The 27,520-nt window shown below is 37.5% G+C and overlaps 1 protein-coding gene across 1 annotated transcript in view; it reads right to left on the bottom strand.

The window, feature by feature from the left end:
* Window positions 1-17,741, bottom strand: part of LOC149156092 (cytokinin dehydrogenase 11-like) — a 115,019-nt gene extending 97,278 nt beyond the window's left edge. The window contains exons 1-2 of the mRNA XM_089444630.1: window positions 17,571-17,741; window positions 17,320-17,447 (exon numbers count right to left, since the gene is read on the bottom strand). Coding sequence (XP_089300756.1) covers window positions 17,320-17,447; window positions 17,571-17,741 — 299 coding nt within the window. The remainder of the gene's footprint in view (window positions 1-17,319; window positions 17,448-17,570) is intronic.
* Window positions 17,742-27,520: the final 9,779 nt, after the last annotated feature.

Below are 27,520 nucleotides of genomic sequence, written 5' to 3'. Positions count from 1 at the left end.
GTGGAGTCGTTGGGATGAACTCTTGGTCCTTAGGCATGAGGTCAATTTCTTGATCTACCTCAGGCTCAACCACATCCGTGTCCATCTATTCCAACATCTGTTCAATCTCTTGAACAAAATCCTTCTCCTGCAACTGCTCATCTTGTTTGCTATCTGCCAGCTGTTCAAATGAATCCATAACGTCTATGAGCATAGTTTCATCAATATGTGCTTGTTACATGTCCTGTTGCTCCTATTCCTATTGGGATTCCTTCTACCTTTTGTGCAACTCTTGTTCTTCCCTCAACTGTTTCTTTAACTCCTACACCTCATTTTTGCTTCCTCCATCTTTTACTTCTCCTTATGCCTTTGCACGATCCATCTATCACATTGTTTCCTCTTAGCCTCAATCTCCAACCCTTCTCTTAACAAAAGTGGATCTACTTTGAACTTGCAGCATTGCTCTGCCTCTACATTTTCAACAGCCTTGCTCTTACCTTTGTTAAGCGTAGGTCTTCTACTCTTCATTGCTGCTAATGATGTTTCTCTTTGAGATGTTGCTACCTTCTACACTATTAACCACTCTACAACCATTGTGACTGGTTCATTCAGCCTGGATAAGTGAAAGTAATATATCCATGGGTCTTCCTCAGGCCAATGACACGCCCTGTGGATCCAAGCATGATACACTCTCGCACAATGGTCCTTCACTAAGAAATGCAGGTCATATTCATTGAAACTTCTGGTTCCAAATGTAAACCTCTTCAATTCCTCCATCTCGGCCTCAACATTCTTGAGATTCCAGATCTCATACAACCTGATCCGCAGAGGAAGAGTGGTCCAAGGTGCCTTCTTCTTCCTATACTGTCTTGGTGATGACCTTGTCGAGATGTGATATGAAACTCCTTGCATGACCATCTTATCGATGGGAAAATTTGGAAAAACATGCAGAGCCTTCTCTGGGATGTACATTTGAATGAAGGTGCCATGGGATGAGGCATACCAATCTTCTATGTCAATCAATGCCTCCATCACTTCCTATGACATACAAGGCATATTCTTGTCACAGATCATCCTATGTACCAGGGTGACGAAGTCGTATGATAGTTATATGATAACTCCATGGAAGCTACATTCAGAGAAAAACCTGCAATAAGTGTGCACAAAGGTTTCTGAAGGTGTCCATGCCCAAACCAAGCCTAGGAACTATTGATGGGCATAGATTGCATCAAGTATGTAAGAGGACATGAAAAGGTTTGGTTGCTCACCCTTGGGAAAATGTTGGGATTTTGTTACTTTTTCCTTCAATTGGAGAGCCAACATGTCAGACCAGTTGAAAGGTCTTCCTTCGTTCACCAGCTGATCTAACACAATCGCCCAACACTGCGAGAAGGTATTTGTATTCTCCTCACCATATAAGCGACATGTGAAGATGACCAAGTTCTTATATGCCTTTCGCAATATCATTGTCTTCTACACTTTGTGGGATGTCATCCTAGACTTTGATGGCTCTTTCACCCAACTCTTCAAGATGTCTCTTGAATTTGCATTGTTGATTGGTTTAGTGAAGGGTGTATCCATTATGACCACTAGTTGAGGTAAGTGATACATCACCTAAAATTCCTTTGCCCTGAAGGTAGAAATTTTTGTTCCACTGACACTTCTCAACACCATTGTCTTTAGAGCAGTATGCAAGACAATCCAATGGATCATGTCCGCACATGGAAATGTGGGGTACCTACATGCAATATCGTATAAGCCAAACTTGTGTATGCTGACATAGACTATGCGACCCTCCATATTCTCCTCAAAGGTGACTGAGAAGATATCATTGATGTCCTACCATTTCATCTTGATCTCCTTCTCTATGAACAAATTAGTGTCTCCATAGATGGGAAAGCTCATAGACACTTGCTCGACTACATCTCTAGTTGCACTCTCAACAGTGTCCTTTGACCCTATTCTCTTGGAAGCCATTGTACCTATACTATTGAGAGACTATTGAACACCTGTGATACCTGGAGATAGAGAAACACTCTTGGCAAGAAAACTATCAGTTGGAAACCAAAAGCAACTAGAGGACTGAGATGAAACAAACCAAGGTGAGTGACTAGAAGATTTACGCAATTTTTACTTGGAGGCTAACTGCCATAACTATGTAAGAGACAGTCTAGATTGTTAGTGGGCTGACTGACTGCTGAAAATATGTAGAGCACAATCTAGCATGGCCTGCTGAGGACTGAAACTACGTAATGGGCAACTTCGGTCATCATGATTGCAACCCAGCAAAACTGCATTTGCGCAATTCCAGGGGCCAACGGGGCAACTCCTCTCAGAATTACGCAGATAAATCCTGGGAGGCCAATGTGAGGCAAGCTCTACACAACTCTTCGGAGGAAGGTAAGGTCTACCATCTGAGAAATGCATAGTGCAAGCTAGGCAAGGAAAGGTATGGGCCAAGACAACCCTGAACCGCTGACGAGTGACTGAAAAACTGTAAAGGCTGAATACATGTAAGAAGCTGAGTGCAGATAAGAGTGAATGAACATGCATGAAACCAGTGAGTGTGGGATTTAGAAAATGGGAGAAAAAAACTAATTTTGTGAAGCGAGTCACCACAACCATGACATTTAGTGCAAAAAGAATGTCATGCATGTGACAACAAGGAGATGTAATGGAAAATTTGAAACTGATCTTCTACAAGCTAACATGCATTAAAACAACAAAAAGCATTGAAAAAAACTAAGAAAATAAAACTCACACAAACCGAAATACAAAAAGTGACACAAAAGCAGTAGAAGACATGAAAAGCGGACTTACCAGGAAAAAATTTAGCTAAGTGTGCCGAATGCTCCTAGATGTGCTTGGGAATGCCAAATCTCCAAGATATAAGTGAGGAATAAGCTCTGAAGCATCAAATATATAATTTTGACAAGATCAAGGTTTATGATGTGCATGCCACAAATCTAGGAAAAAGTGACATGTGTCAGGATGTTTCTAAAATGACTTTTGCATGTAACCCCCAGTTGCTAAAAATGGATCTCTAAAATCTAGGGATGATTTTTTCTTTTCGGGAAGAAGCAACCCATGAGTGCAAAACAAGATTGGTCTGTCCTGAAAGGAACCAGTCAACTTGGGAGGGTATGCAATGGACTGCAAGCCTTTGGATGACTTCTACACAATTTTTGGGCTGAGTGGATTTGGCTGCCCCTCAGGCTCTACACAATTTCTAGATTGAAGCCAAAGCTGTCTGTTAGATCTGCGGAAATTTTGAGAGCAAGCCCGGTGATGGGATTCTCTGCGCAATTTTCATAGGGAAGTCAGTCTACTTTCTTTGCGAATTTATGGAGAGGAACAAGTTGCCTTGATGCTCTGTGAAATTCAGGAGAGCAAAGTTGGTTTCCCTCCAGTTCTCCACAATTCTTCAAGTGAGCACAAAAACCAGATAATTACCAAGTCATGGGATGTCAGCTTGTGGGTGGAAGGAAAACGAGCTAGTAAACAGAAGTTGATAAGACACAAAAACTCATCTAAAGCATAACTACCTGTCACTGCAAGACAGGTTGTTAAGGATGGATGATAGGGAGGCTATGAAACAAAGCTAAGGCAAAATTTTGGAGGACGTTGTAGCCGCTATAACATCTTCATGGATCATATTTGAATTTAGTAAAAAGTGAAAGAAATTGTATAGATTGTAGTTTCTTGTGTATCAATTTTAGGGTCGAAGACTGAAATAGTGACATGCGACATTATGTACAGGCTCGCTCTATTGAACCAGTCCATAATGAGGTGATCGTTGAATATTTGGCATAAATTTACAGTAAAGAATATAATATTGGTATGACTTGTGGCATTGGAATGTTAACTCATAGGGCTACCAAAGGATGGAATTTCAGTCCTTGGGATGCTAAGATTGCAGAGATAAAACAATTTATATATTGAGCTCCTAAAAAAGATTGTATATCTAAAAAGAAATTACATAACTTTTGTTTAAAAAATCAGTGTGAAGTGATTCAAAGGGAATATTGAAGCAAATATATCATTGTTTTATTCCAAAAATCCTTGAAACAAAAAAACGGATACACCTAGTAAGAAACTGGAAATATCGACTATGACGCATGAAGAAGAGGAAGAATTGCAATGTGGTATATCAAAATTACGAGACCAAGTGCAACAAACTTTCCTCTCCCAAAGAGTAACCAAAAGGAATTGAAAGCTAAGATGGATGGTTTAGAGGAAAATATGGAAGGAAACATGGAAGGTTTGAAGGATGATTTAAAAGCAGGCATGGAAGCTAGGATGGATGATTAGAAGAATGGTTTAAAACAAGACATGGAAGATTTGACAAAGTTCTTAGAATAAATGTTTCCTAATGGTGACAAGGTACTCCGTCAAAATCATGATGAGGAAAAAAGGAATATGAATTATTATTTTAGAAACTCCAATGTGGGGATTAAGTACCACCACATTCCAAACATAGATATGAGGAAATTTGATTGGAGGGACCCGGTAACATGCATACTACAAATGGAGTAATATTTTGGTCTACATGATGTGAAACACACACAAAAAAGGTACGCATTACATTTGTATATTTAGAACTCAATCAATTTGTATTGTATTGATGGCGTTGTTCTCATAAACTACTTGTCACTTGGTCAATTTTAACACAGGAAATGATAACACATTATGAGGATAAAAAGAGTGACACCTTCTTTAGCCAATTGATAAGCCCGAAACAAAATGGCTCAATGGCAGAGCACATTCAGAACTTCCAAAAATTGAATGTCAGGGTAACTAACATTTAAGAGGAGCATAGGATTGATGTCTTCATAGGTACTTTAAAAGATAAGTTTCAACATGAGGTTCACCTTTGGGAACTTGATTCATTGGAGAAGGCATTCAAGGTGGCAAGAAAAGTTGAAAGAAAACTTATGCCAAAAATGAAGTATACTAGTCACAACTATAAATATGGAAGTGTTGTTGCTATGACCCTTTCACAACCTAAAAGGTTGACACCACAACAGTTAGAAGAAGAAAGAACAAAAGGGCTTTGTTACAGTTGTGATAGAAAATACGTTAAAGGTCATAAGTGTGTTGAGAATAAATTATTTTACATAGATTGTGAATAGGAGGAAGAAAAGGAACAAGAAACATCAAAAGAAGAGAACATACACAAGGAACCAACCCTAGATAAAGAAGAAATCAATCTGACCGTGTCTTGTAATGCATTGGTGGGAATTACCACTCCTCAAACTCTTAAGATAAAAGGATATATCAAAAATAAAAATGTAATAATGTTAATTGATTTGGGTATTACCCATAATTTTATTCATTTTAAGATAGCGGAGGATTTAAATTTATTTCTATATCTAGCATGAGAGTGTTAAGTGACGGTTGAAAATGGAGGAACTATAAATTTCTTCTAAAAGTGCTATAATATCAAGTCAACTATCAGGGAATATGTATTTGAATAGTCCAATGATTTCCATTCCAATGGGTGGTGTTGATGTTGTACTAGGATTCCAATGGTTACAATCTTTGGGGATGACAACTTTTATTTTTTAAGAACATTCCTTGAAATATTTTTGGGAAGGAAGGAAATTTAATTAATGAGTATCATAGGGAAACCATGGAATATAATTAGTTCTAATTCCATGACAAATATTTTGGAGAAATAACAATAGCACTTAATTGCACAATTATGCTCACCAGAGATTCAAACATCGAAATCATCGTTTTCTCTAGATCTTCCAAAAGTCTTGGACAATCATTAAAAGGTATTTGAGACTCTAAAAGGCCTATCACGTATTTATTATTATGATCATTCTATTCACTTAATTCCAGGAATTGTTCCTCCAAAAATCCGACCTTACAGATATCCATATTCCCAAAAGAGCGAAATTGAATTTCTGGTTGTAGAATACTAGAGGTCAGTATAATTCATCCTAGTCAAAGTTCTTTCTTTTCTCTAGTAGTATTGGTGCACAAGAAGGATGGATCATGGAATATGTGTCTAGATTATAAATAACTCAGCAATATCACTATTAAATATCAGTTTTCCCATTTCTTTCATTGATGAATTGTTGGATGAATTACATGGAGAAATTTACTTCACCAAGTTGGACCTTTTTTCAAGATATCATCAAATTAGAAAGAATACCAAAGACATTTTCAAAATAACATTTGGAACTCATGAAGGTAATTATGAACTTTTGGTCATGACTTTTGGCCTTACTAATGAACTTTCCACATTTCAAGGTTTGATGAACTCCATTTTCAAACCCTTCATTAGAAAATTTGTGTTAGTATTTTCTAATGATATACTAATCTACAACAAGCCTTGAAAGGATTATGTTCAACATGTTGACAGGGTGCTCAAACTATTGGAGGAGAAACAATTATATGAAAAAGCCTCCAAATGTTTCTTTGGAGTACAAGAGGGAATATTTGGGTCATATTGTATCTCATGAGAGTGTTAAGGTAGACCCTAACAAAATTAAGGTCATTAAGGAATGGAAAATCCCTACAACCCTAAAGCATATTCGAGGATTTATTAGGTTGACATGGTAGTATTATTGCAAAGTTTGTTAAGAATTATGGGAGAATAGTAGTTCTCTAAAAGAATTATTGAAGAAAGAGGCATTTTATTGGACTCCAGAAGAAATTAATTCCTTTGAAAATCCTAAAGAAGAAATGTGCCAAGAATCGGTCTTAGCTACACCAGAATTCAAAAAAACATTTATTGTGGAATGACATGCATGAAGAAATGGATTGGCAGGTTTTTAGAAGAGAAGCGAGGCTCCTACATGGTTGGTTCCCCTCCCCCCTTGTGGTTAATTCCTCTCCTCATTTTCCCACGCTTCTCTAGTTCTTCAACCTAGCTTCCCCCTGCACCATCTTTCTTAAAACTAAAATTTGATTCAATATAGAAAGGAAATCCTAGACCAACAAGTTATGGTGTCATAATTCAAGATTAGGCTAGCATTCCCCTCTTCATATATTTTAGAACACTTGGAATTAATAGTAAAAACATGGTTTAAGTTATTGTCTTTGCATGGGATTAAAGATTACTTGCTCCCAAGGCATCACAAAGCTCATAATAGAAGGAAATTCCCACCCTATCATAAATATGCTCCCCATGTGTCATCCACTCAGAACCTTTTACCAAACTCTCCTCTTAATGTTGTTTGTTGTCATATTTCTTAGAAATATTTTTGAGCCTCGAATGGGGTGATGGTTGAGATAAAGGGGCGGTGCAAATTGTCGCCCTCCCACATAGACAACAGACTAGGGATCATGGAAGCATGCCCCTATGAATTTTTTAATGGAAAGGAAATAATATAGATAGGCCATCATTTTGTTCAGCTATATCATGAAGGAATTGACATATAAAATGATATGTTCAATGTTTTGTATGTGCACCAGTTAAATTTTTACACGTGTTTGTAATGAGGGTAAAGATATAACTCATGGCTCTATTCCCACATCCATATTTTTAGTTTTCCCCTGAGGCAAGTAGCTCATATGGATATTCATGTTTAGATTTTACAAGGTGTAACATAGGTTCAATATGCCATTATACTCAACAAAACCTTGACATGGTTTTTCTTGCAGAAAATCTTTGGGCTATGACAAGATTTCAACAAACATTGGGATTTGTTTTCGTCTTTCCTCTAGTTCAATGATTTGGATTTAGTAATATTGATTTCCAATTCAAAATTGATATTAGTTTATTTTTTTCACTCTCCTGTAGGTTGGTAAGATTATCACCTGGAATGGGACTTGAGCTTATTGATTTTATTTACTCTTGGCCATCTCTTTCCTAGCCACCTTTGTTAGTGATCCCCCCCTAAATTCTTATTTGTTCTTACTTCCTTTTTTGGCCCCTCACTTTTTCTCCTACCCTAGTGCTTGTAAGGACTCTGGATACCACTTGTAAGGACTCTGGACACCACATATCTCCACAATGGTATGATATTGTCCACTTTGGGCCTAAGCCCTCATGGATTTGCTTTTGGACTTACCCCAAAAGGCCTCATACCAATGGGGATATTTGTCCATCCTTATATATCCATGATCCTCCCCACCTCTAGTCAATGTGGGACTTTGGTCGTATACCCAACAGTGCTTAGACCCTTTTCTTCTATTATGATTTCTCTCCTTCCCTTAGTTTGTTTTACCTTACTACATGCTTCATATTCAAAGTGTGCTCATCTTAAGCTTCCACTTTGGTGCCTTTTTGTGTTTTTTTTTCTTGTCAAAGTACGCTTATTCTCCCCCCCCTCCTTTTTTGCTAATGTATCTGGTGTATCTCTTTATAAGCCCCAATAGTTTTGGCAACAATCTTTTGGGTACTTTACTTACATGGTGTCCTTGTCAATTCTCTTACTTCTTATGCTTGGACTAGTCTCTACTTGAGTTTTACCAATTCCTTGACCTTTCCCCCACGCCTTCTCAGTAGACACGAGTTGTGAGGGGTGTTGACAATTACCAATGCACCATTGTCTAGAGGAGTCTACCTCGAGCTATTGTGACCTCACATCAAGACACATTTAGGAAGAGCTCACCATTATCGATGGGTACGGTTCAACCCATAGACTTCTATTCTTAGACATGGAGGTTCTTACTGAATGGGAAAATTGAATTTTGAACATAAGGCATACAAGAGGTCATTTTAATGCATATATGAAAATTGTTTATCTCTATTGGGAGATGAAGTTTTTACCTAGGTGCATTCTCTTAAAACTTACGTGAGCATCACATGGATACTCTCCATTCCCTTTAGCATTTCCATCAACATATGAGAGAATTAGATTGAAATATGGAGAAAATTGAGTAGCATATCAACATAACCCACCCCCGCCTCCCCACTCTAGTGGGGAGAACCTATGATGATACTAAAGATCCCATCTAGGTCACTGTTTCAAACTTAGACCCTTCCATATAGTCTTTATCGTGTATATTTTTATGATTCCTTTGTTATAATTTATTTTCTGCAAAGCCGCTTAGGCCAATATCTTATCTTTTGTATGCTTAATTTTATCTTTCCTAGTACTCAATTACCTCTCTCCATAGTGAGAGATTGACTTGAATGTTTCAACTTATCCTGTAATTTCCAGTTTTTGAAAGTAATACAATCTTGTTAAGTGTGAAACCAAATCAAAGTCATAGCTGTATATAACCATGGTATCAGTAACCCATGGTATTGTAATAAAATCTATTTTATAGGGGTGAAAAAGAAAAGAAAAAAAGTAGGTGAAATATAATATTTTATTATTATTGTAATAAAAATGCTCTAATCCCTTTCGCTTTCATTTTTCCCTAAATCGACTTTTCCATGTAAATATTGTGTCCATTGAATGAGTTAAATTTTATTTTGTTTGTTTGTTTTTCTATTGAATTTTATTAATCATTGGTATTAGAGTTGTAGGTTATTATTCTTAATGGTATTAGTTAGGTCCTACTTAGTAGTATGGAGATTAATACAATAAGTGATATGGAGAAATTGAATGGATCAATTTCTCCCTATGGAAATTACAAACTGAGGATATACTTATTCTGAAGTATCACTATTTCCCAATTGAAGGAGTGGAAAATAAACCCTTAATAATGAAAAATGAAGCTTCGATGTTGTTGGAAAGCAAGGCCATTGCTATAATTTTGAAATTCTTAGAAAAGAGTTTTTACCTTAGTGTAACAAGTGATAAGATATAGAAGGGATATGGAAGAAGTTGCATGATCTATATTAGAAGAATACAACATCAAATTAAGTATTGCAAATGAATAGGTTATATAACCTCAAGATGAATGGGGGTGTTTCAGCTACAAATAATTTAAACAAATTTAATATAATTACCCCAGTTTGCCTCTATCAAAATTGGTTTTGACAATGACATAAAAACCATCCTACTTATGTCTTCCTTTCCATACAACTAGAAGAATTTGATAGTACCTATGAGAACTTTATCACCTATTAGGACCATGATGTTTGATGATGTTAGTAGCGGTTTAGTAAATGAACAACACAATTCAATTGTGTGAAACCAAGGAGGAGAAACTTTAGCCTTAGCTAATCATGGAAGAAAAATTGAGCATAAAAGATAGGGCTATTCAGAATGAAGAGAAAAATAAAAATCAAGAATAGGAAGACTTGTTCGAACATTATGGAAAGGCAGGACATAAGAAAAATGAATGTTGTTTTTTTAATAAGAAACAAAAGGAAGACAAGGAAAACAATTAAATCAACACAAATAAAAAATCAAGTATCATAAATGAAGATGGGACCATTGTTTGAGCTTCTAAAAGTGATGTATTATTTATTTTTTTAGTAGAAGAATCATGTTTATATAGTTATGGCAGTAGAATTGATTGAGTATTTGACTCTAGGACACCTCACTATCTGAACCCATGCAAAAAAAAATGTTCATATAAAGTGATTGATCATGATAGAGTACATTTACGAAAAAACATTCTTGTAATATTGTTAGAGTGGGAGGTGTATGAATCAAGACAAAGGATGGACAATGTATCTTACTAAAATAGGTTAAGCGTGTCTCAAAGATGTGTATGAGTTTGATATCTACAGGACAATTAGATGATTAATTCCACTGCACAACCTTTTGGAAAGGTGGCTAGGAAAATTGTGAAGGGTCATTGGTCTTAGATAAAGGATTCAAGATATGAAACTTGTATACAATGAGGTTAACAACAAAGATATTAGATGCAACTTATGTTGCAAAAGAGGTAAACTTATTGGATTTATAGTATAAGTGCTTGAGCCACATGAGTGAAAAGAACCTAAATGTTGTCTTCTTGGTAAAAATATATTTCTAAGTTTGAAATCCTATGAACTTAATCTTTGCCAAAATTGTCTTTATGGAAAGAAATGAAGAGTTTCTTTTATGAGAGGTGGTCATTAAATAGAAACAAATTTATTAGAATTAATACACATTGATGTGCTTGGGCCAATGAATTTTTTAAGTCTTTAGGAGGAACCAAATATTTGGTCACATTCATAGATAATGCATCCAAGAAGTTTTGGGCCTACCCTATGAAAAGTAAAGGTAAGTCAGTGTTTAAGATATTTAAGAATTTTCATGATTTTGTTGAAAGGGGGACTAATAAATTTCTCAGTGTTTGAGTATAGATAATGGTGTATAGTATTTCTCCGATGTATTAAAAAATTATTGTAAGAGGTTTGGCATTAAACATGAGAATATTGTCCCTGGTACACCGCAATAGAATGGTACTGTATAAAAGATGAATCATACTATTATGGAGAAGGTGAGGAGGAGTATGTTGTCAAATTCCAAATTAGAAAAGAATTTATGGGAAGAAGTAATAAGGAAATCTTGTTATCTCATCAATCACTCACATTCTACAATCCTAAATAATGGTATTCCAAAAGAAGCTTGGACTAGTAAAAAGGTACATTATTTTCATCTAAACATTTTTGGATGTGAAGCATTTATGCATATTCACAAAGAGCATAGAACCAAATAAGATGATAAATCAAGGAAATGTATTTTTCTAGGATATGCATGTGGTGAGTTCATTACCGTCTATGGTATCTAGTTAATCACAAATTTTTTAGAATCATGGATGTAATATTTAATGAATTAGAGATATATAACAGGCCTGCAGGTGTTATGTAGGTCAAGAAAATTGTTAACATTTTTATGAAACAATGAAAAACTATGCCACGATTACAAGAATTTGGACAACCAATTCCAGAATAGGATGGAACACAACTAGAAAATGATGGACAATAACAAGAAGAAAACTTGTCGAAACCATGATAAGAGATTCAACTAGAAAACACACCACAAAAATTGGTTCCCATGTCTATTAGGCCACATAATCCCTCACAAAGGCATCTACCATCAAATTATACTTTGCTAACGAATGAAGGTGAACCTCATTATTTTTAGGAATCTTGTGAAATGAAACTAGCTAAAAGTGGAAGAAAGCAATAGATGACGAAATTAACTATCTGTTAGAAAACAAAACTTGGGATTTAGTGAAGCTTCCAAAAGTAAGAAATTTCGTACAAAAAAATTGGGTATACAACATTAAAAATGAGGGTGAAGAGAAGAAGGTAAGATATAAAGAAAGGCTAGTGGTGAAGGGATTTGCCCAAAAATAAGATGTTGACTTTATAGATTATTTTTCGTATGTTATTAAAATTAATCCATAAGATTTATCCTTGGCCTTGCTACTACTTTAGACTTAGAATGTCAACAATTATATGTGGAGACATCTTTCGTTCATAGAGAATTTTCTTTTTATATGGAACAATCGGAAGGATTCAAGGTAAAATGAAAAGAGAACCTTGTCTATAGGTTGAAGAGGTTCCTTTATGGGCTGAAATATTGACCTTGTTAATTGTACAAGAAATTTTATTAATTTATGCTAGAGCATGGATTAAAAAGAATAGAGGATGATCATTGTGTATACATCAAGAGTTATGACCAAGAAAGGTTTATTACACTTTTTTTATATGTGGATGATATGCTAATTGTTGGACACGATAAAAACATGATTAATAGGTTGAAGAAATTTAGGTGGTCAATTTGCAATGAAATATTTATGTCCAACACAAAAGATATTGGGCATGGAAATTATACATGACAAAAAGAACAAAAAGTTGTGGTTATCATAAGAAAAATACAATGAGGTGTTAAGACATGTTCCATATGAAGGATGCCAAATTAGTTGGTACAACCCAAGCATCAAAAATTCAAAATTAGTTATGATTTGTGCCCTTATGGTGATAGGGATAAGGAAATGAGTAAATCCCATATGCTTCAACAGATGATAGCTTGATAGTGAGCATGTTCTTGCAAATGTAAAGAAACAAAATTGGTAAGTAATAAAGTGCATTTTGAGGTATTTCAAGGGTACTAGTAATTATTTTTTATGTTTTGGTAATAATAATAATGTTCTTGAAAGTTACACAGATGTAGATATGGCTGGACATGTTGATACTAGAAAGTTCGCCACAAGTTATTTATATACTTTTGCAAGTGCAACAATGTCTAGACTATAAAATGTAGTAGCTCTCTCCACAATAGAGGTAGAATACATAATTGTCATAAAATCTTGCAAATAGATGTTGTGGATGCAATGATTCTTAAGAGAGATAAGAGTAAAACTAGAAAAATATGTGTTGCATTGTGATAGGCAAAAAACCCAACATATCATTCTAAGACAAAGCACATAGATATTCCATATTGTTGCATTTTTCAAATGTTAGATGCTAGGTTGCTATAGGTGCAACTAATATGTTAATAAAGATATTGCCAAGGGATAAGCATGAGCTTTGTAAAACCTTGGCTAGAGTAATGCAAACTTGATGAAAGATATCTTTGGAAAGGATTAATAACAGTTAGTAGGAAAGGAGAGAAAAAAATGTCAAAAATATTCACTCAAGCTTATGTTTGGTGTCAAGTGGGAGATTTTTAGGTGTAAGACCAAATCAATGTTAAAATTGTCTATAACCATGGTATTATAAGTAATGAAATCTGTTTTTACAAAAAAATGGTTAAAAAAAGCTAGTCAAATGTAATATTTTATTGTTATTGTAATAAAAAACTCTAATCTTTTCTCTAAAAACAGTAAGATTTTCCATATAAAACTGGTATAAATATGTTATTTTTTAGTGTATTTTTTTTTTTATCTTTTATTAACAAAATCACCCTTAAAAACCAATTGTATTTTTAATATTTATGTTTGCATCTTTTAACTTTATATTTATATTTTCAATAAACTTGTTTACTCTATTGCATTTCCTTAAGAATAATAATATCAAAATCATATAATGATTTATTAAAAAGATAGTAGAAATGTGAGCTTAATTTATGGAAACAAATGGGCATTAAGCGTTAAAAATGGAGCACTACGTAGAAAAATAGATGTGTATACATATAATTAGTAAATGTAAAAATAAGAAAATAGGAGAGAAACAAATAAATGTGGAATTTCTTTTAGTTGTTTTAGATTTATTACTTGCTTTAGTTTTATAAATTATTAAGTAGCAGTGTTAATTATGTGTCATTGGAAGTAATGTTTTCATGTGTTTTTGGTGATTTTGAGTTGTTAGTGAAAGTCTCAAGGTGTGGATATAGAAGTAATTATTTCTCTGTGTCTGTTGTTTATGAGTTATAGATTCACATAGCCTTGTTAATTATGTATTATTGGAAGTAATGTTTTCATGTGTTTTTGGTGATTTTGAGTTGTTAGTAAAAGTCTGGAAATGTGGTTACAGAAGTAATTATTTCTTTATATATATATATATTGTCTATGAGTCATAGATTCACTTTCTCCACATCTTATCATCTAGAAATTAGTGATTTACGATTATATATTTAATATGTTCCATAATAAATAGAGTGATTTATGTTGTGTGAACAATCGCTCTACTTTCTCAATTTTTCCTTATCATCTAAATATAAGTGATTTACGATTACATATTTAATATGTTCAATAATAAATGGAGTGATTTATGTTGTGTGAACAATCGCTGTACTTTCTCAATTTTTCTAAAACATGTTCTGGCTTGACTTTCTTAAGAGAGGACCACGAAAATGCAAGACAACCTTGAATTTATTGCTTTTTAAATAAATTAGAATTGCTTTTTAAATAAATTAGAATCGAGTATGTGAGATCAAATTAATTTAATATGTGAAATTTTGTGTTGGTGTGTTTTGTGTGGATCGTTGATCTACGTGGAGACGCAAAGTGATTACCAGCTAAAATCTCCATAGACCATAAAGATCTTCTGTCATTTGTTAAGCGAGGGATGCATACAACCATGTGGGAGCAATTCAGATAAAGATCCGCTGCTGCTCAGAAATTTTGCAGGTCGCTCAGTCTGGACCATGCATGCAGAGTGGTGATTTGCCCCGTGGTTCTTTCCGGCATATCGTTGTGGATCGTTTGATCTATTTTGTCGAGCCAAGGGTGGTGTGAAAGCAACTGAATACAAGTTTGATTTGAAAACTTTATTCTCTTGACATTTTTTAAGGCAACCGCATGAATTGGCCAAATTTCTTTTGATTTGTGAAAACGTTATTTTTGATCGTCCTTATAGTAAGGTTATTTAAATAATTGGTTTGAGATATATTTTATTGGTGTGAGGAGTTTTTTGTGCCAACTTTGAGAATTGGGCAAATGACAATATATTATATATTTCATGATGAAGACCAGTCATGGGGAGATTGTCACGGTAGTCTTCTCTGTTCATGGTTCGCTTGGCTCCAAAGTTGTATCTGTAATGTTCATCATGATCCTCCGCGTATTTATTCAACAGTTTAATGATCTAATGAGTGGCTCGAGAGGCGACCACGGACTCCTCAATTCTGTGGTTGAGAATTGGAGGTGGATCGCAGGTAGAACTGCATTTGTTATAATGTTAATGGGGTCAGCAATCTGCCAGTTTATCACTTGCAGTCGTCTGATCTTTTCCTGCATACTCTAAATCTCCATCTTCTTGCTCTTCCCAGTGCTGCCAGAGCTTACTTTCTGCATCAAATTACCTAGCGGTTTCTTTTCTAGATGGATCCATGGAAAGATGTTGAGCTGTTTGGAATGTTATATTTTATATATTTGTGTTGGTCAATGTGCAGTAATGCATGTGATTTGTTGGGACCAAATCTGCTTGCTGGAAATCGCCTCGATGAAGCGCAGACCAGAGGGGCAAGGTTCGAGGAATCTGTGTCAAGACATGTATACGGATCAGAGGGGCAAGGTTCGAGGAATCTGTGTCAAGACATGTATACGGATGTCAAAGCAACAGTGATATGGAGTTACTCTAATGAAAGCGATGGTGGCACAGTTGGGTTCGTCTGCATGGATTATATATTAATTGTTATTTCATCATTTATCTAGTTAGAGTGTGGTGATATATGTGTTCTTTAGTGAGTGTTTATTGTTAATATGATGTATAAATTTAAAATGGATCTATAAAAGTTGGTGTCTCACACATATACAGTTGGGAGATTATTTACATAAATAATTATAAAAAATAAGTTAATTGTTTAACAGATTAATCTGATTTGTTATTGGGAGTATTAGTCACATATAGTTTTTAATAAAATCACAAGGTCAAGGTGTAGAATTGTCTGCTGAAGACATTTTGTACCTAGAATGCTATCCTAGATAATTGATGAAGGTTGCGGAGGGTTGTGGATTCAACAGATGGTGGCACTTCCATAGGATGGTTCAGTATCAAGGCTGACTAGTTGCGCTGAAAGAGATTGAGAAGCGTCAATTCTGCAAAACACTTTATCACGGTTGAGTCTTAAATGGATCAAGTGGAAAGCTCCAAAGTGTGGTGAAGAAAAGAGCGAAAATTGTGATATTTTAGAGTGGATATGAGCGCTAGTGACAGTTATATCAGACAAATATGACAGAGATTCATTTAGTGTAATGTGTATTTTCTATTTTTTGTTAGTCATCTAATGTGATTCTAAAAATAGTTACTTCCCTATATATGTTATGGATCCACCTCCTTTAAATATTATCATTTAGAAATTGGTAATCTACAATTGTATATATAATATGTTATATGTTTAATAATAAATGGAGTGATTTGTGTTATGTGAACAATCTCTGTACTTTCAATTTTTTTAACATATCTATCACCATAAAACTATATGTACTTCATTATTACATTTTTATTCATTAATAACAACATTATGTATGGTTTACAGTTATATAAAAAGTTGAAAGCATTGGATAATTTTTTTTTTTTATCCAATACATGATTTCGATATTGAATAACCGATTAACTTATTCTGGGAAATATATTCTGTCCCGGAGCCAGGACACCCTTTGGATCGAACAATCTCTCTCTTTAGAAATCGTTTCCACTGCTGTTTCCCGAAATGCCTCTCCCATTCTGTCTGATATTTATGACGACCAAGGTACTGTTTCGTGGGGATGTCATTTGCTTTACAAGCCTCAAGAATAGCGTTATTCTGATTGAGGACAAACGAGAGAGGAGCCCCTCTGGATAAGGTTTGTCGAAACGGAGGAATGATACTGCGTAGAAGATATCTTCGTCGGGAGTAATAACGGACATGCGAGAATCCCACCTGGGCATGGTAACACAAATATGCATGTAAGTTTATAACCAGGTTAGAACAAGACATTAAAAAGAATTCATTGGCAATATGAGCATTTTAGTGGTGTCAGACTTACAAGCTTTTGTTAACAGGATATACGAGCATTAATCCATCCACTCCTTTTAAGAGTATCTTTTTACAGATCTTGGATTCAAATTCTACCATTTTGCTCTTTGGCGCGAAGAGATTGTGCCACACATGAGGTGCATACCAGATACCGCTTTCTCTACTTTCTATTCCTTCGCGGTGGACACGATACAGAAAGTCGAAGTATGGAAGGTCGGCGCTGAATTGTAAGCCCTTAATGAACCCAAGTTTGGAAAGTAGGGATTCAATTATCTGCACAACGCAATTATGATAAGCAATTAACATGTGCCTTGAACTGTAGTATGTAACAGATGTAATGAATCTAGAGGATGAGGGAACATGTGAAATAAAATATTTTCCAAAGAGTAATCTTACTATGTCCACTTCAGACTCGTAGTAGTGGGCAACCTCAATAGCGTACAGCAGCAGGCCTGCTGTGGATGGAATGAGAGATGTATCGAAGGATTGATTGGGCAAAAGAGGCATGGAAGGCCAACCATTGATTGAATCATTGGCGTTAACCACAACGACTCCTTGTTTGATCATGAGGCCAAAATTGTCCTACACTGATAGCTAGGATACGTGACAAAGGAGCACTACCACCTCCCCCCACTTAGAACTTACAGATGATGAAGTCTGAGCCACGTGAGGAAGATTTGAATGTAAACATTATGCTCCGAAGTGGAATCATGACGAGAGATGACAAAGGCAAACAACCAGAAGATAGTACTTGCATTCGCAAAGCTCCGGCAAAAGAAGCATAGTTTGATTTGGAGCGCACTCGAAAAACTTTCATGGAAGCTAAGAAGAGCTTCGCTGAGACCTCCACTTCAGGAAGCAAAGATAAACTGGAGCTGAAGATGGACCCGTCTATGCTCACAATGTTCCTAGAAACATGTACGAAGTTATTGCATGAAAGTAAAGCTATAAAAAGGTTACGGGAACTCATTAACAAATGCGATGGTAATGCGCTAGGAGAATCACGCATATTCAGGAAGATCGGAAAACATAAGAGAAGAACGGGAAGAGAAATGAGACTAACTGTGCAGATCGAAGAATATGAGATGGATCAAGTTATCCTAGATTTAGGATCGGATGTGAATATTCTGCCGAAGAAGATATGGGAGCGAATGGGGAGACCTATGCTGCAATGCTCTCCTCTTCAATTACCAATTGCGAACCAACAGAAAATAATATCCATGGGACAATTGCAGGAAATCACTGTGGATATTGAGGGAGCAAACATTCTAGCAGACTTTGAAGTGATAGAGATTGTCGATGACAGTAATCACTACACTGTGCTCTTGGGAATTGATTGGGCGACTGACATGAGCGGGATGATTAATCTGAAGAAGTGCAAGATGATTTTTCAGAAGAAGTCACTACACGTAATTATACCCCTCGACCCTGCTGAAGGATCACGCTATACGGAGCCAGTGCACAACTATGAAAGTGATGATGATTTGGAGTGCATCTATAAGATAACAGTGTGAAACTAAGACTGGGTGAATCCTACCGTGGATGGCCAGATTGCTTGGGAGCATGAAAACTCCTATACTTCAGATTCAAATGAGGAGATTGAGCAATGGTAGAATCAATTACATGAGGTAACCACACAAAACTGTAATATAATGATAAGGTCACTACGTTACATATCGACAGAAGTAAGAGACCTACCTACTTATGATGGCTTAAGTGAAGTAGACACCTTCTTGAATAAATTTGAAAGGAAGGTGCTAGAAAAGTAATGCTTCCAGGCCTTGGATTGGGTACTCCGCGGTATGCCCGCGAGGTGGTCCGGTATGCACAAAGGGAGCTTTGATGACTAGTGAGTGTAGGGGAATGATGCGCTTATGATTTGGGAAGCCTAGGGACCGACTGACAAATAAGGAAAATGGGTAGGATGATCTACACATGCATCTGGCCAAATGGATGCAGGCCTATGGGGAAAATCCACAACTTGAGTGGGTACACTTGTTCTATGATACCTTGGATGTTATACAATGAGTTGGTATATAGAAACATAGCTTCACCATTGGACAGGTGAATGGGATGTTCTTCGCAAAGGGTTCGTGATTACCTTCAGTTTTGAGGATGAGTGGGACAGTATTGATGAAGTGTTACAAGAGGCAAATCAGCCATCTTTAGGATACCACAGGGGTCGGTAGAATCGATTCAGCCTGAATGGGCTACTTAGCTGAGTTGCACATTTGAATGTTATAATGTAGCTACTGAAGAAAAAGATGAAGATCCACAGAAAATTAACATTCCAAAGATAGAAGGCGATCGCGAGGTTCAGGGACCACATGTTGAGAACCCTGACATAACTGTGCCAGTGAAGACTAAGTAGGTGAATATTTTCACAGAGGCGAAACCTAAAATTGCAAAGATTGGAGACTATTGGGATGACCTGACAGTGGATAAGGTTGTGAAATTACTTCGCGAATATCAGGACTTCTTCCTGACCAAGTTTATGGATTTGAAGGGAATAATCAAAGATTTAGGGGTAATGAAGATCATGTAAAAACCCGATGTGAATCTAGTTAAGCAGAGGCTATATCACTTAAATCCAAAATACAAGGAGAAGGTCCGCATAGAACTAGACAAGATGCTCGCGGAACTCATCATTGAGCCTATGGAGGAATCTGATTGGGTAAGCCTGATGGTGGTACAAGAGAAGAAGCAGTCATAAGAAATAAGAATATGCGTGGATCTCAGAAAGTTGAAAGATGTGTGTGTACATCATCCATTCCCAAATTCGCTCACAGATGAGGTGTTGGACAATGTAGGCGGTCAGGAAGAGTATTCTTTCACAGATGGGTTCTCAGGGTACCACCTAATCAAAATCATGCTAGAGGATAGGAGCATGACAACCTTCGCGACTGAGTGGGGATGCTTTCAATATATTGTCATGCCATTTGGATTGAAGAATGTTGTTGCTATATTTTCGTGCGTACTTGTTGCGACATTCAAGGAATATATTCATAAGTTCTTAGAGGTCTATTTTTACGACTGACCTGTATTTGGGCTAGTTAGGTGCCATGTAGCAAACATGTGCTTGATGTTGGATACATGTCGAAGATATCAAATTGTGCTCAACCTCAAGAAGTGTATGTTTCTCGTTCCTTTTGGGAACCTGTTGGTGCATGTGGTTTGTAAACAAGGCGTAATCGTAGACCCCATGAAAATTGCGGTGATTCTAAATTTGGAAGCACCATCGAGTGCGAAGCAGCTCCATGCTACTCTGGGTCATACGGGGTACTATAAGGAGTTCATCAAAAGCTATGCCCGGATCACTACATTGATGGAAAATCTGTTGAAAAAGGATGTCACGTTCTGTTGGAATGATGATTGTAAGAAAAGCCTAGATATATTGAAAGAAAAGATGGTTACTGTGTCGATTTTGATCTTCCCCAATTGGAAGAAAGAGTTTCATGTCCATGTTGGTGCATCGAGTATAGCACTAGGGGCAGTACTAAAGCAGAAAATAGTTATTCCACCACTGAATGCGAGGGACTGGCTATGGTATATGTGCTCTAGAAGTATCGACACTACTTGCTAGGACGTCACCTTAGTATGTATACATATCATTCCATGCTGAAGTAATTGGTCAATAAGCCTGTGTTTGGCGGGCGCATATGCACGTGGCTTTTATTGTTCCAAGAATATGATTTTGAAGTTGTTGTGAAGCCTGGATGATTGAACATGGGACCAAATCACATGTCGCCCATTGAGACAAGAGGGGAACCTACTAGTTTGGAGGAAGTACTACCAGACGCACAACTTTTTGTTGTGCACGTAGCGGATGGGAATTTTGAAGATATAATTCACTTTCTCATGACAAGAACTGCACCGCAAGGGTACTCTATCCAGTAGAAGAAGGAACTAGTGGTGTGCGTACCAGATTTCTCTGTCATTGTGGGGTATCTATAAAAGATTGGGAATGACGAGATACTGCGAAGGTATGTACCTGAATTTGAATGAAGCAATATCCTTGCGGACACTCATGGGGGTGTTGTAGGAGGATATTATGCAGGGAGAGCGACCGTGCAGAAGATTCTCCACACAGGGTTGTGTTGGCCAACCCTTCATTAGGATTCAAAAGCACACTACAAGGCCTATGATGTATGTCAAATAATAGGTAAACCATTGCAGAGGGACGAGATGCCTTTGAATCTGCAAATGACATTCCAGCCCTTTGAAAAGTGGGAAATTGACTTTGTCAAACCTATCAGACCTCAAGGAAATATAGGCGCGAGATATATTATCGGTGCAACGAAGTACCTGACTCATTGGGTAGAAGCGCAATCAGTAAAGGATTGTATGGCCACAATGGCCACGAAGTTTCTGTTTGAACACGTACTGATGCGATTTAGATGTCCGAAGATCTTGATGAGAAATCACAGTACACATTTCGTGAACAAGATGATTAGCGTGCTAATGAAAGAATTTCAGGTGTATCTTTAGAAAAGCACACTGTATTACCCACAAGCTAACGAGACAGTAGAATCATTTAACAAAGTACTAGAGACTGCCTTGACCAAGGTATGGAATGTGCATCGAAGTGATTGGGACCTGTGTGTAGCCGTAGTATTATGGGCTTATAGGACGACATGCAAGAAACTAACGGGACAGACACCTTTTCGAGTTGTCTATGGAGTGGAAGCTGCAATGCCTATGGAATACGTCATGCCTAGTCTGTGCATAGCAGTGCTCATAGGTATGACGGATTGCGGAGCCCTGGAGGAGAGGCTCGCACAGTTGGAGGATCTCGAGGAAGAACAATTTTTGGTTGGATTTCACCAGTAGGTCTAAAAGCAAAGTGAAAAGGATTTGCACAATCGACATATCAAGTTGTGCACCTTCAAGACGAATGATTTGGTGTTGTTGTATGATAGTAAGTTTGATAAATTCCCAGGGAAGCTCAGAATACATTGGTTGGGACCATATGTTAGTAAGGAGATCACAGATGGTGGCGCGGTGTAGTTGGTAAAGTTAAATGGACAACTGTTCCCAGGAAAAGTCAATGGAAGTCATTTGAGGGCATACACAAGTGGCCCGACCATCTGACTAGCTGAAAAAAGCACAGTATTAGTGCTCTAGGTAGCTGAAAGGAGGCACAGGACTATAAAATACTCTGCCCAAGAGCTGCACGATGTCAGAACTATGCGTAGTAGTGAAGTCTCACAGGGTCTGTGACAGTGCAAGGGTAGTTGCGCTTCCACGTGGGTTAACTGGAAAGTGACCGTTACAGTCACTATTCACGATATGATGCTTGGTTTGAGACCAAATGGTGTGAGCGACAAGCATTTAAGGTGAACTTTATGGGTTGGATTCTTGAAAATATGCCGCCAAGTGAGCATTAATGGACCGAATATGGAGGGAACGGTCGAATTCAAATTCAAAAGGTGTTATAAATTGCAAAGGGTTGTCTAGCAAATAACACTTGGCAATTTGAGAACTGATCTGTTATGCGCCTAGACATTCATGAACCCAAACTTGTTCGATCTGTTAAAGGCACATTCATTGTTTGAGAACTTACCTGAACCATTAAGAGAATTGTGGAACAGCACTATGGCCGCAGTTGAGGAAGCCATGGATACCAGAGCAATGACCGCTGAGGAGGCCGTGTAGGCCATGATGGTAGGAGAAGCCCTAGAAAGTGTTGGGATAGTTGCAGAAATCCCTAAATCACCATGCATGTCGAGACCCAAGAAAGACAAGTAACCTATGGTACCTGTGCACGTATCACCTAGGAATCCTTTAAGGACTAGGCTCACCATGGAAGAAAAGGGGAAGGCTATGAACTTGGAGGTCAACGAGGAGGAAGAATTTGAGGAAATCCTAGTAGAGGAGGAGGAGGATGTAGAGATGGAGGTAGAAACCTGATCCGAATTGGATCCATAGAAAGACTGTCAAGAACCATGACTGAATCAGGTCAAACAAATATCTAATGAAATCCAAAACAGTTTCAAAAACACCCTAGAACCAGTGGCCATGGCAGCCGACATGTAACGATGAGGACCTCGGTCAAAGCACGCTGACCAAGGCCCATGGAGATCGTGAAGGAGGCCAAAGTAGCCCCTGGGTGCCCCAGAATGGAAAAAGGGTGAAGTTTTTGATGCGCGATTAACGCTTAGCGCTTAGCGCTAATTGTGCACCGCTAAGAGAATAGGGCCAAAATGGGAAATCCCGGGCACCCAGTCACATGGGGAAACCGGAGGACCACAGGTAGGAAAGGGTAAAAGCACTAAAGTATAAAGGCGGGACCTGCACTCTAGAAACTTGCGGTTTTGATCAGGGTACCCTCGAACGGTAAAAGGTTTTGGACAGGAGTGGAGTGATTCCATACACCAATCGATGTGTGGCAGGCTGAGGTGAGAGAAAATCATCGTTGATCGCATGCTATCAGTCGAGCAAGTCAACCGCGTGAAATGTGCATATGGCATCGGATTTGGAGGGCCCAAATCAGACGGCTAAGATTGCGCCCGATGGAAAGAAGTGGAATCAACAAGGAATTAAGCTGTGTTCTAAAGGGATTTGGAATTTGTTTGACCGCCACGGTGGAGGGAGAATTCATCCACGGTGTAACTGAAGAAACGTACCGATGAATCATGTTGGAACCATTTAGAGGAGGGCAAGTGGCCACTCCCTGAGCGTTCAAGATGACGCCGAACGCAAGGAACTACAAGCACAGCTACAGAAGGTGAATCGACACAGGCGGAAGAGGAAACAAATAGGCATAGGGATTAGATGCCTAAAGCCATGAACGAAGACAGTCGAACTAGTAAGAGTTGATTTGGAATCATAATTGAGAAGAGTCCAAGTGACCAAGAGAGATAGTGAACAGTGAAACCTGACAAGAGGACTGAACACAGAGAATAGTAAAGCCAAGCAGAAGAGATAGAGGATCGAGCTGACCACAAGCAGTGTCGAGCACTAGAGAGCTTGAAGATCCAAGCCTTCCCATAGGGGAATCTATCTAGACTGAGCATCACATTTGGCTCTTTCCACTGTAGACTAAGCGTCACAGAGCTGGTAGAAAGAAGAAGAGTTTGTGTAATCCGAGTGGCTTGGGGAATCCAAGAACCACCCTGCCAAGCAAAATCTTCTTTAGGAGAACTCACATTGAGTCCCTGTATTTAATTTCTCTGCTAAAAGACACAATAAAACAAGGCCACCACTGAAGCTGGACCGTAGACATAGCCATGGAGAATAGGATGAACTCCTTATTAAAACTGTTTGTGTCTTTGTGTTTCTTACTGTATTTCTCTGTCGTCTTTCCATTTCATTTTCTGTGTATTAGAAATCTGATCGATCCGTTGTTTGAATAATAAAGAACACACACCAGCACATGAGTCTGTAATACCTTTAGTTTAATAAATCTTTAACTAATGGCACTCATAGGGTGAATATCAGATCAAGTGGTATCAGAGCTCAAGGTTGTAAGGTTATACAAGCTTGTGTTGGTATAGCTGTGAATGCTCACAAGATCAAAGCTCAAATTAGGAGAAGGAGAGTTGGTGGAAACTAATCCTGAAATTGGGAGAGTCTATCCTCGAATGACCATGTCAGAAGAAATTCCTATGGGGCCAAACCCTCAATTCATAGAGAGTTTCGTAGCTATGAAGTCCATGGTTGAAGAAATGTATCGCGAATTTAGAAAGCAAAAGGAGGAAGATGCATCAGGCTCTAAGCAAGAAAGAAAAGAAGATGAGTCTAACTTCCATGACAACTCCAATGGAAAAGGAAATGAGGAAAACTTTCTCACACCTCCTAATAGCCATGTACACAATAAGAAATCATCTTTGATTAAGTTAGATGTTAAATTTGATTTGCATATATATGATGGAGAGCTAAATGCTGAAAAATAGGACAATTGGATTAGACAAATTGATGTGTATTGCAGGGTACAGAATATAAACTCAGACAAGAGTAAGATTCAGCTGGCAAGTCTATGCCTAGAAGGCACTACCTTGGTTTGGTGGGAAGGTAGAACCCAGGCTGATGTGAAAAGCCATGGTAAGACCATCTCTTTCTGGAGTGATTTCATTTCTGCAATCAGGAAACAGTTCCATCCATTGGCCTACATGTAGTAGGCCATGATGAGTTGCCAAACTCTTCGGCAGTTGAAGGGGCAAAGTGTACAAGGGTATACTCAAGAGTTTAGAAAGAGAGCATTGACGTTGGGTATCTCACTAAAATCACCAGAGACTCTTTTGAAGTACATTGGTGGTCTACATAGCTACATGAGGCATACCATCCTCATGTTTAATCCCACTAGTATAAATGAGGTGCTTGCACAAGCTACTCATCTAGAGGCTAGAGGAAAGAATAAAAATCCAGAAGTTGGGGGACCATGCCAACCCACTGTAAGAAAGAGCTAGTAGAAAAGAAAACAAAAGTGGAAAGAAAGGAAGGCTAACACTGCACAGAAAGCCAAAGCTTCATGCACTCATTGTAAAAAGGAGGGGCATGATGATGAGCATTGTTGGATTCTGCATCCAGAGCTGAGACCTAAGAAGTCCGAGGGCAAGAAGAAGAAGACAGCTACAGCTATTCAGAGAGAATTGGGGTCAAACTCGGGAGATGAAACAACCATAGCAGCCACAGGTATAAAAGGTAAGAATTCTAAAGCATCTACTAGTAATTTTGCTCCATCTGTTATTGATGAAGAAAATGAGAGAAAAAGACATGAGCTTTTCCATATTTGAGTTATTTCCAAAAATCAAAAGATTGATACTTTGTTTGGTAGTGGCTCTCAATTAAATTTTATTTCTGAAGCAATTGTAAAGAAAATGGGATTAGCAACTACACCTCACAAGAAACCATACCCATTAGGATGGTTGAATGATAAAGCACAACTACAAGTGACTAGACAGTGCAAACTCAAGTTTTCTTTTGGGTCAGCGTTTGTAGATGAGGTTGAGTTAGACTTAATTCCTTTGGATATATGTGGAATTGTTTTAGGAAGTCCTTACTAGTATGATAAAAAGGTTATTTTCTATAGAGCTGAGAACAAGTATCTACTGGTTAAAGATGGAATCGAATACTTTGTAAGAGCTCATAAGCTCAAGAATAACTATACTCTCATAAACTCAGGGCGGATGAAAAGAATGATTAATTCATCCAAACAATTCTTACTGATGGTTGTAAAGGAAAAGAAACTTGATAAAACCAATATATTTGAGGGTTGTAATGCTGAACAGTAAGCTGATATAGAAAAGGTTGTTTTAGAGTATGATGTCTTGTTTCAAGAACCTAAAGGTCTGCCACCCAAAAAGGGAATAGTACATGATATTATTTTGCAGCAAGATGTTCCATTGCCTAACATTGGGATGTACAGGTTGTCTGCTTTAGAGAATGCTGAAATCAAAAAGCAGGCACAGGAATTGCTCGAGAAGGGCTTCATTGGGCCTAGCACATCGCCATGTGGGTCACCAATCGTTTTGGTGAGAAAGAAAGATGGCTTGTGGAGAATGTGCATTGATTACGAAGCACTGAATAAGATAACAATCAAGAATCGTTATCCCCTTCCTCTCATAGATGATCTCTTAGATAAATTAAAAGAAATTGTTTATTTCACCAAGTTGGATTTCCACAATGGATACCATTAGGTCATAATTGTAGAGAAAGATGCACGGAAGACTGCTTTCAAAACAAAGCAAGGATTGTATGAATGGCTAATTATGCCTTTTGGCTTAACTAATGCTCTTGCTACTTTAATGAGATTAATGAATGATGTACTCAGAACATTTTTTGATGATTTTGTTATTGTGTATCTGGATGACATTCTGATCTTTAGTAAAACATGGGAAGGACATTTAAAGCATGTTAAGCAGGCATTAGATGTTTTGAAAAGAGAAAAACTTTATGTTAAACTCTCAAAATGTGAATTTGGCAAAACATATTTAAACTACTTGGGTCACATAGTAGGGGGAGGTGAATTGAAAATAGATCCCTCTAATGTGGTAGTCATTGTAAACTGGCCTAAACCCAGGTTTGCTATAGAAGTGAGAAGCTTCTTAGGAGCAGCACAATATTGGAGGAAGTTCATCTCTAACTTCTCCACGATTGCAGTGCCCTTACATGATTTAACAAGATTGAATAAGGTGTTTCAGTGGGGAGGAAAACATCAGAAAGCCTTCGACACCTTGAAAGAAAAGATAAGTACATCACCTGTACTAGCACAACCATATTTGCAAAGACCATTTGAGATCCAAACTGATGCGAGTGACTATGCCATGGGAATAGTGTTGACACAGCATGGCAAACCCATATGTTATCATTCTGAGACTTTTAATCCTATAGTAGTTAACTATCCT

The sequence above is a fragment of the Pinus tabuliformis genome, chromosome 9 (assembly GCF_031772625.1).
Source record: "Pinus tabuliformis cultivar Carrire ecotype Pingquan chromosome 9, CPIR1, whole genome shotgun sequence".
NCBI lineage: Eukaryota > Viridiplantae > Streptophyta > Pinopsida > Pinales > Pinaceae > Pinus > Pinus tabuliformis.
This window is presented reverse-complemented; position numbering and strand designations above follow the sequence as displayed.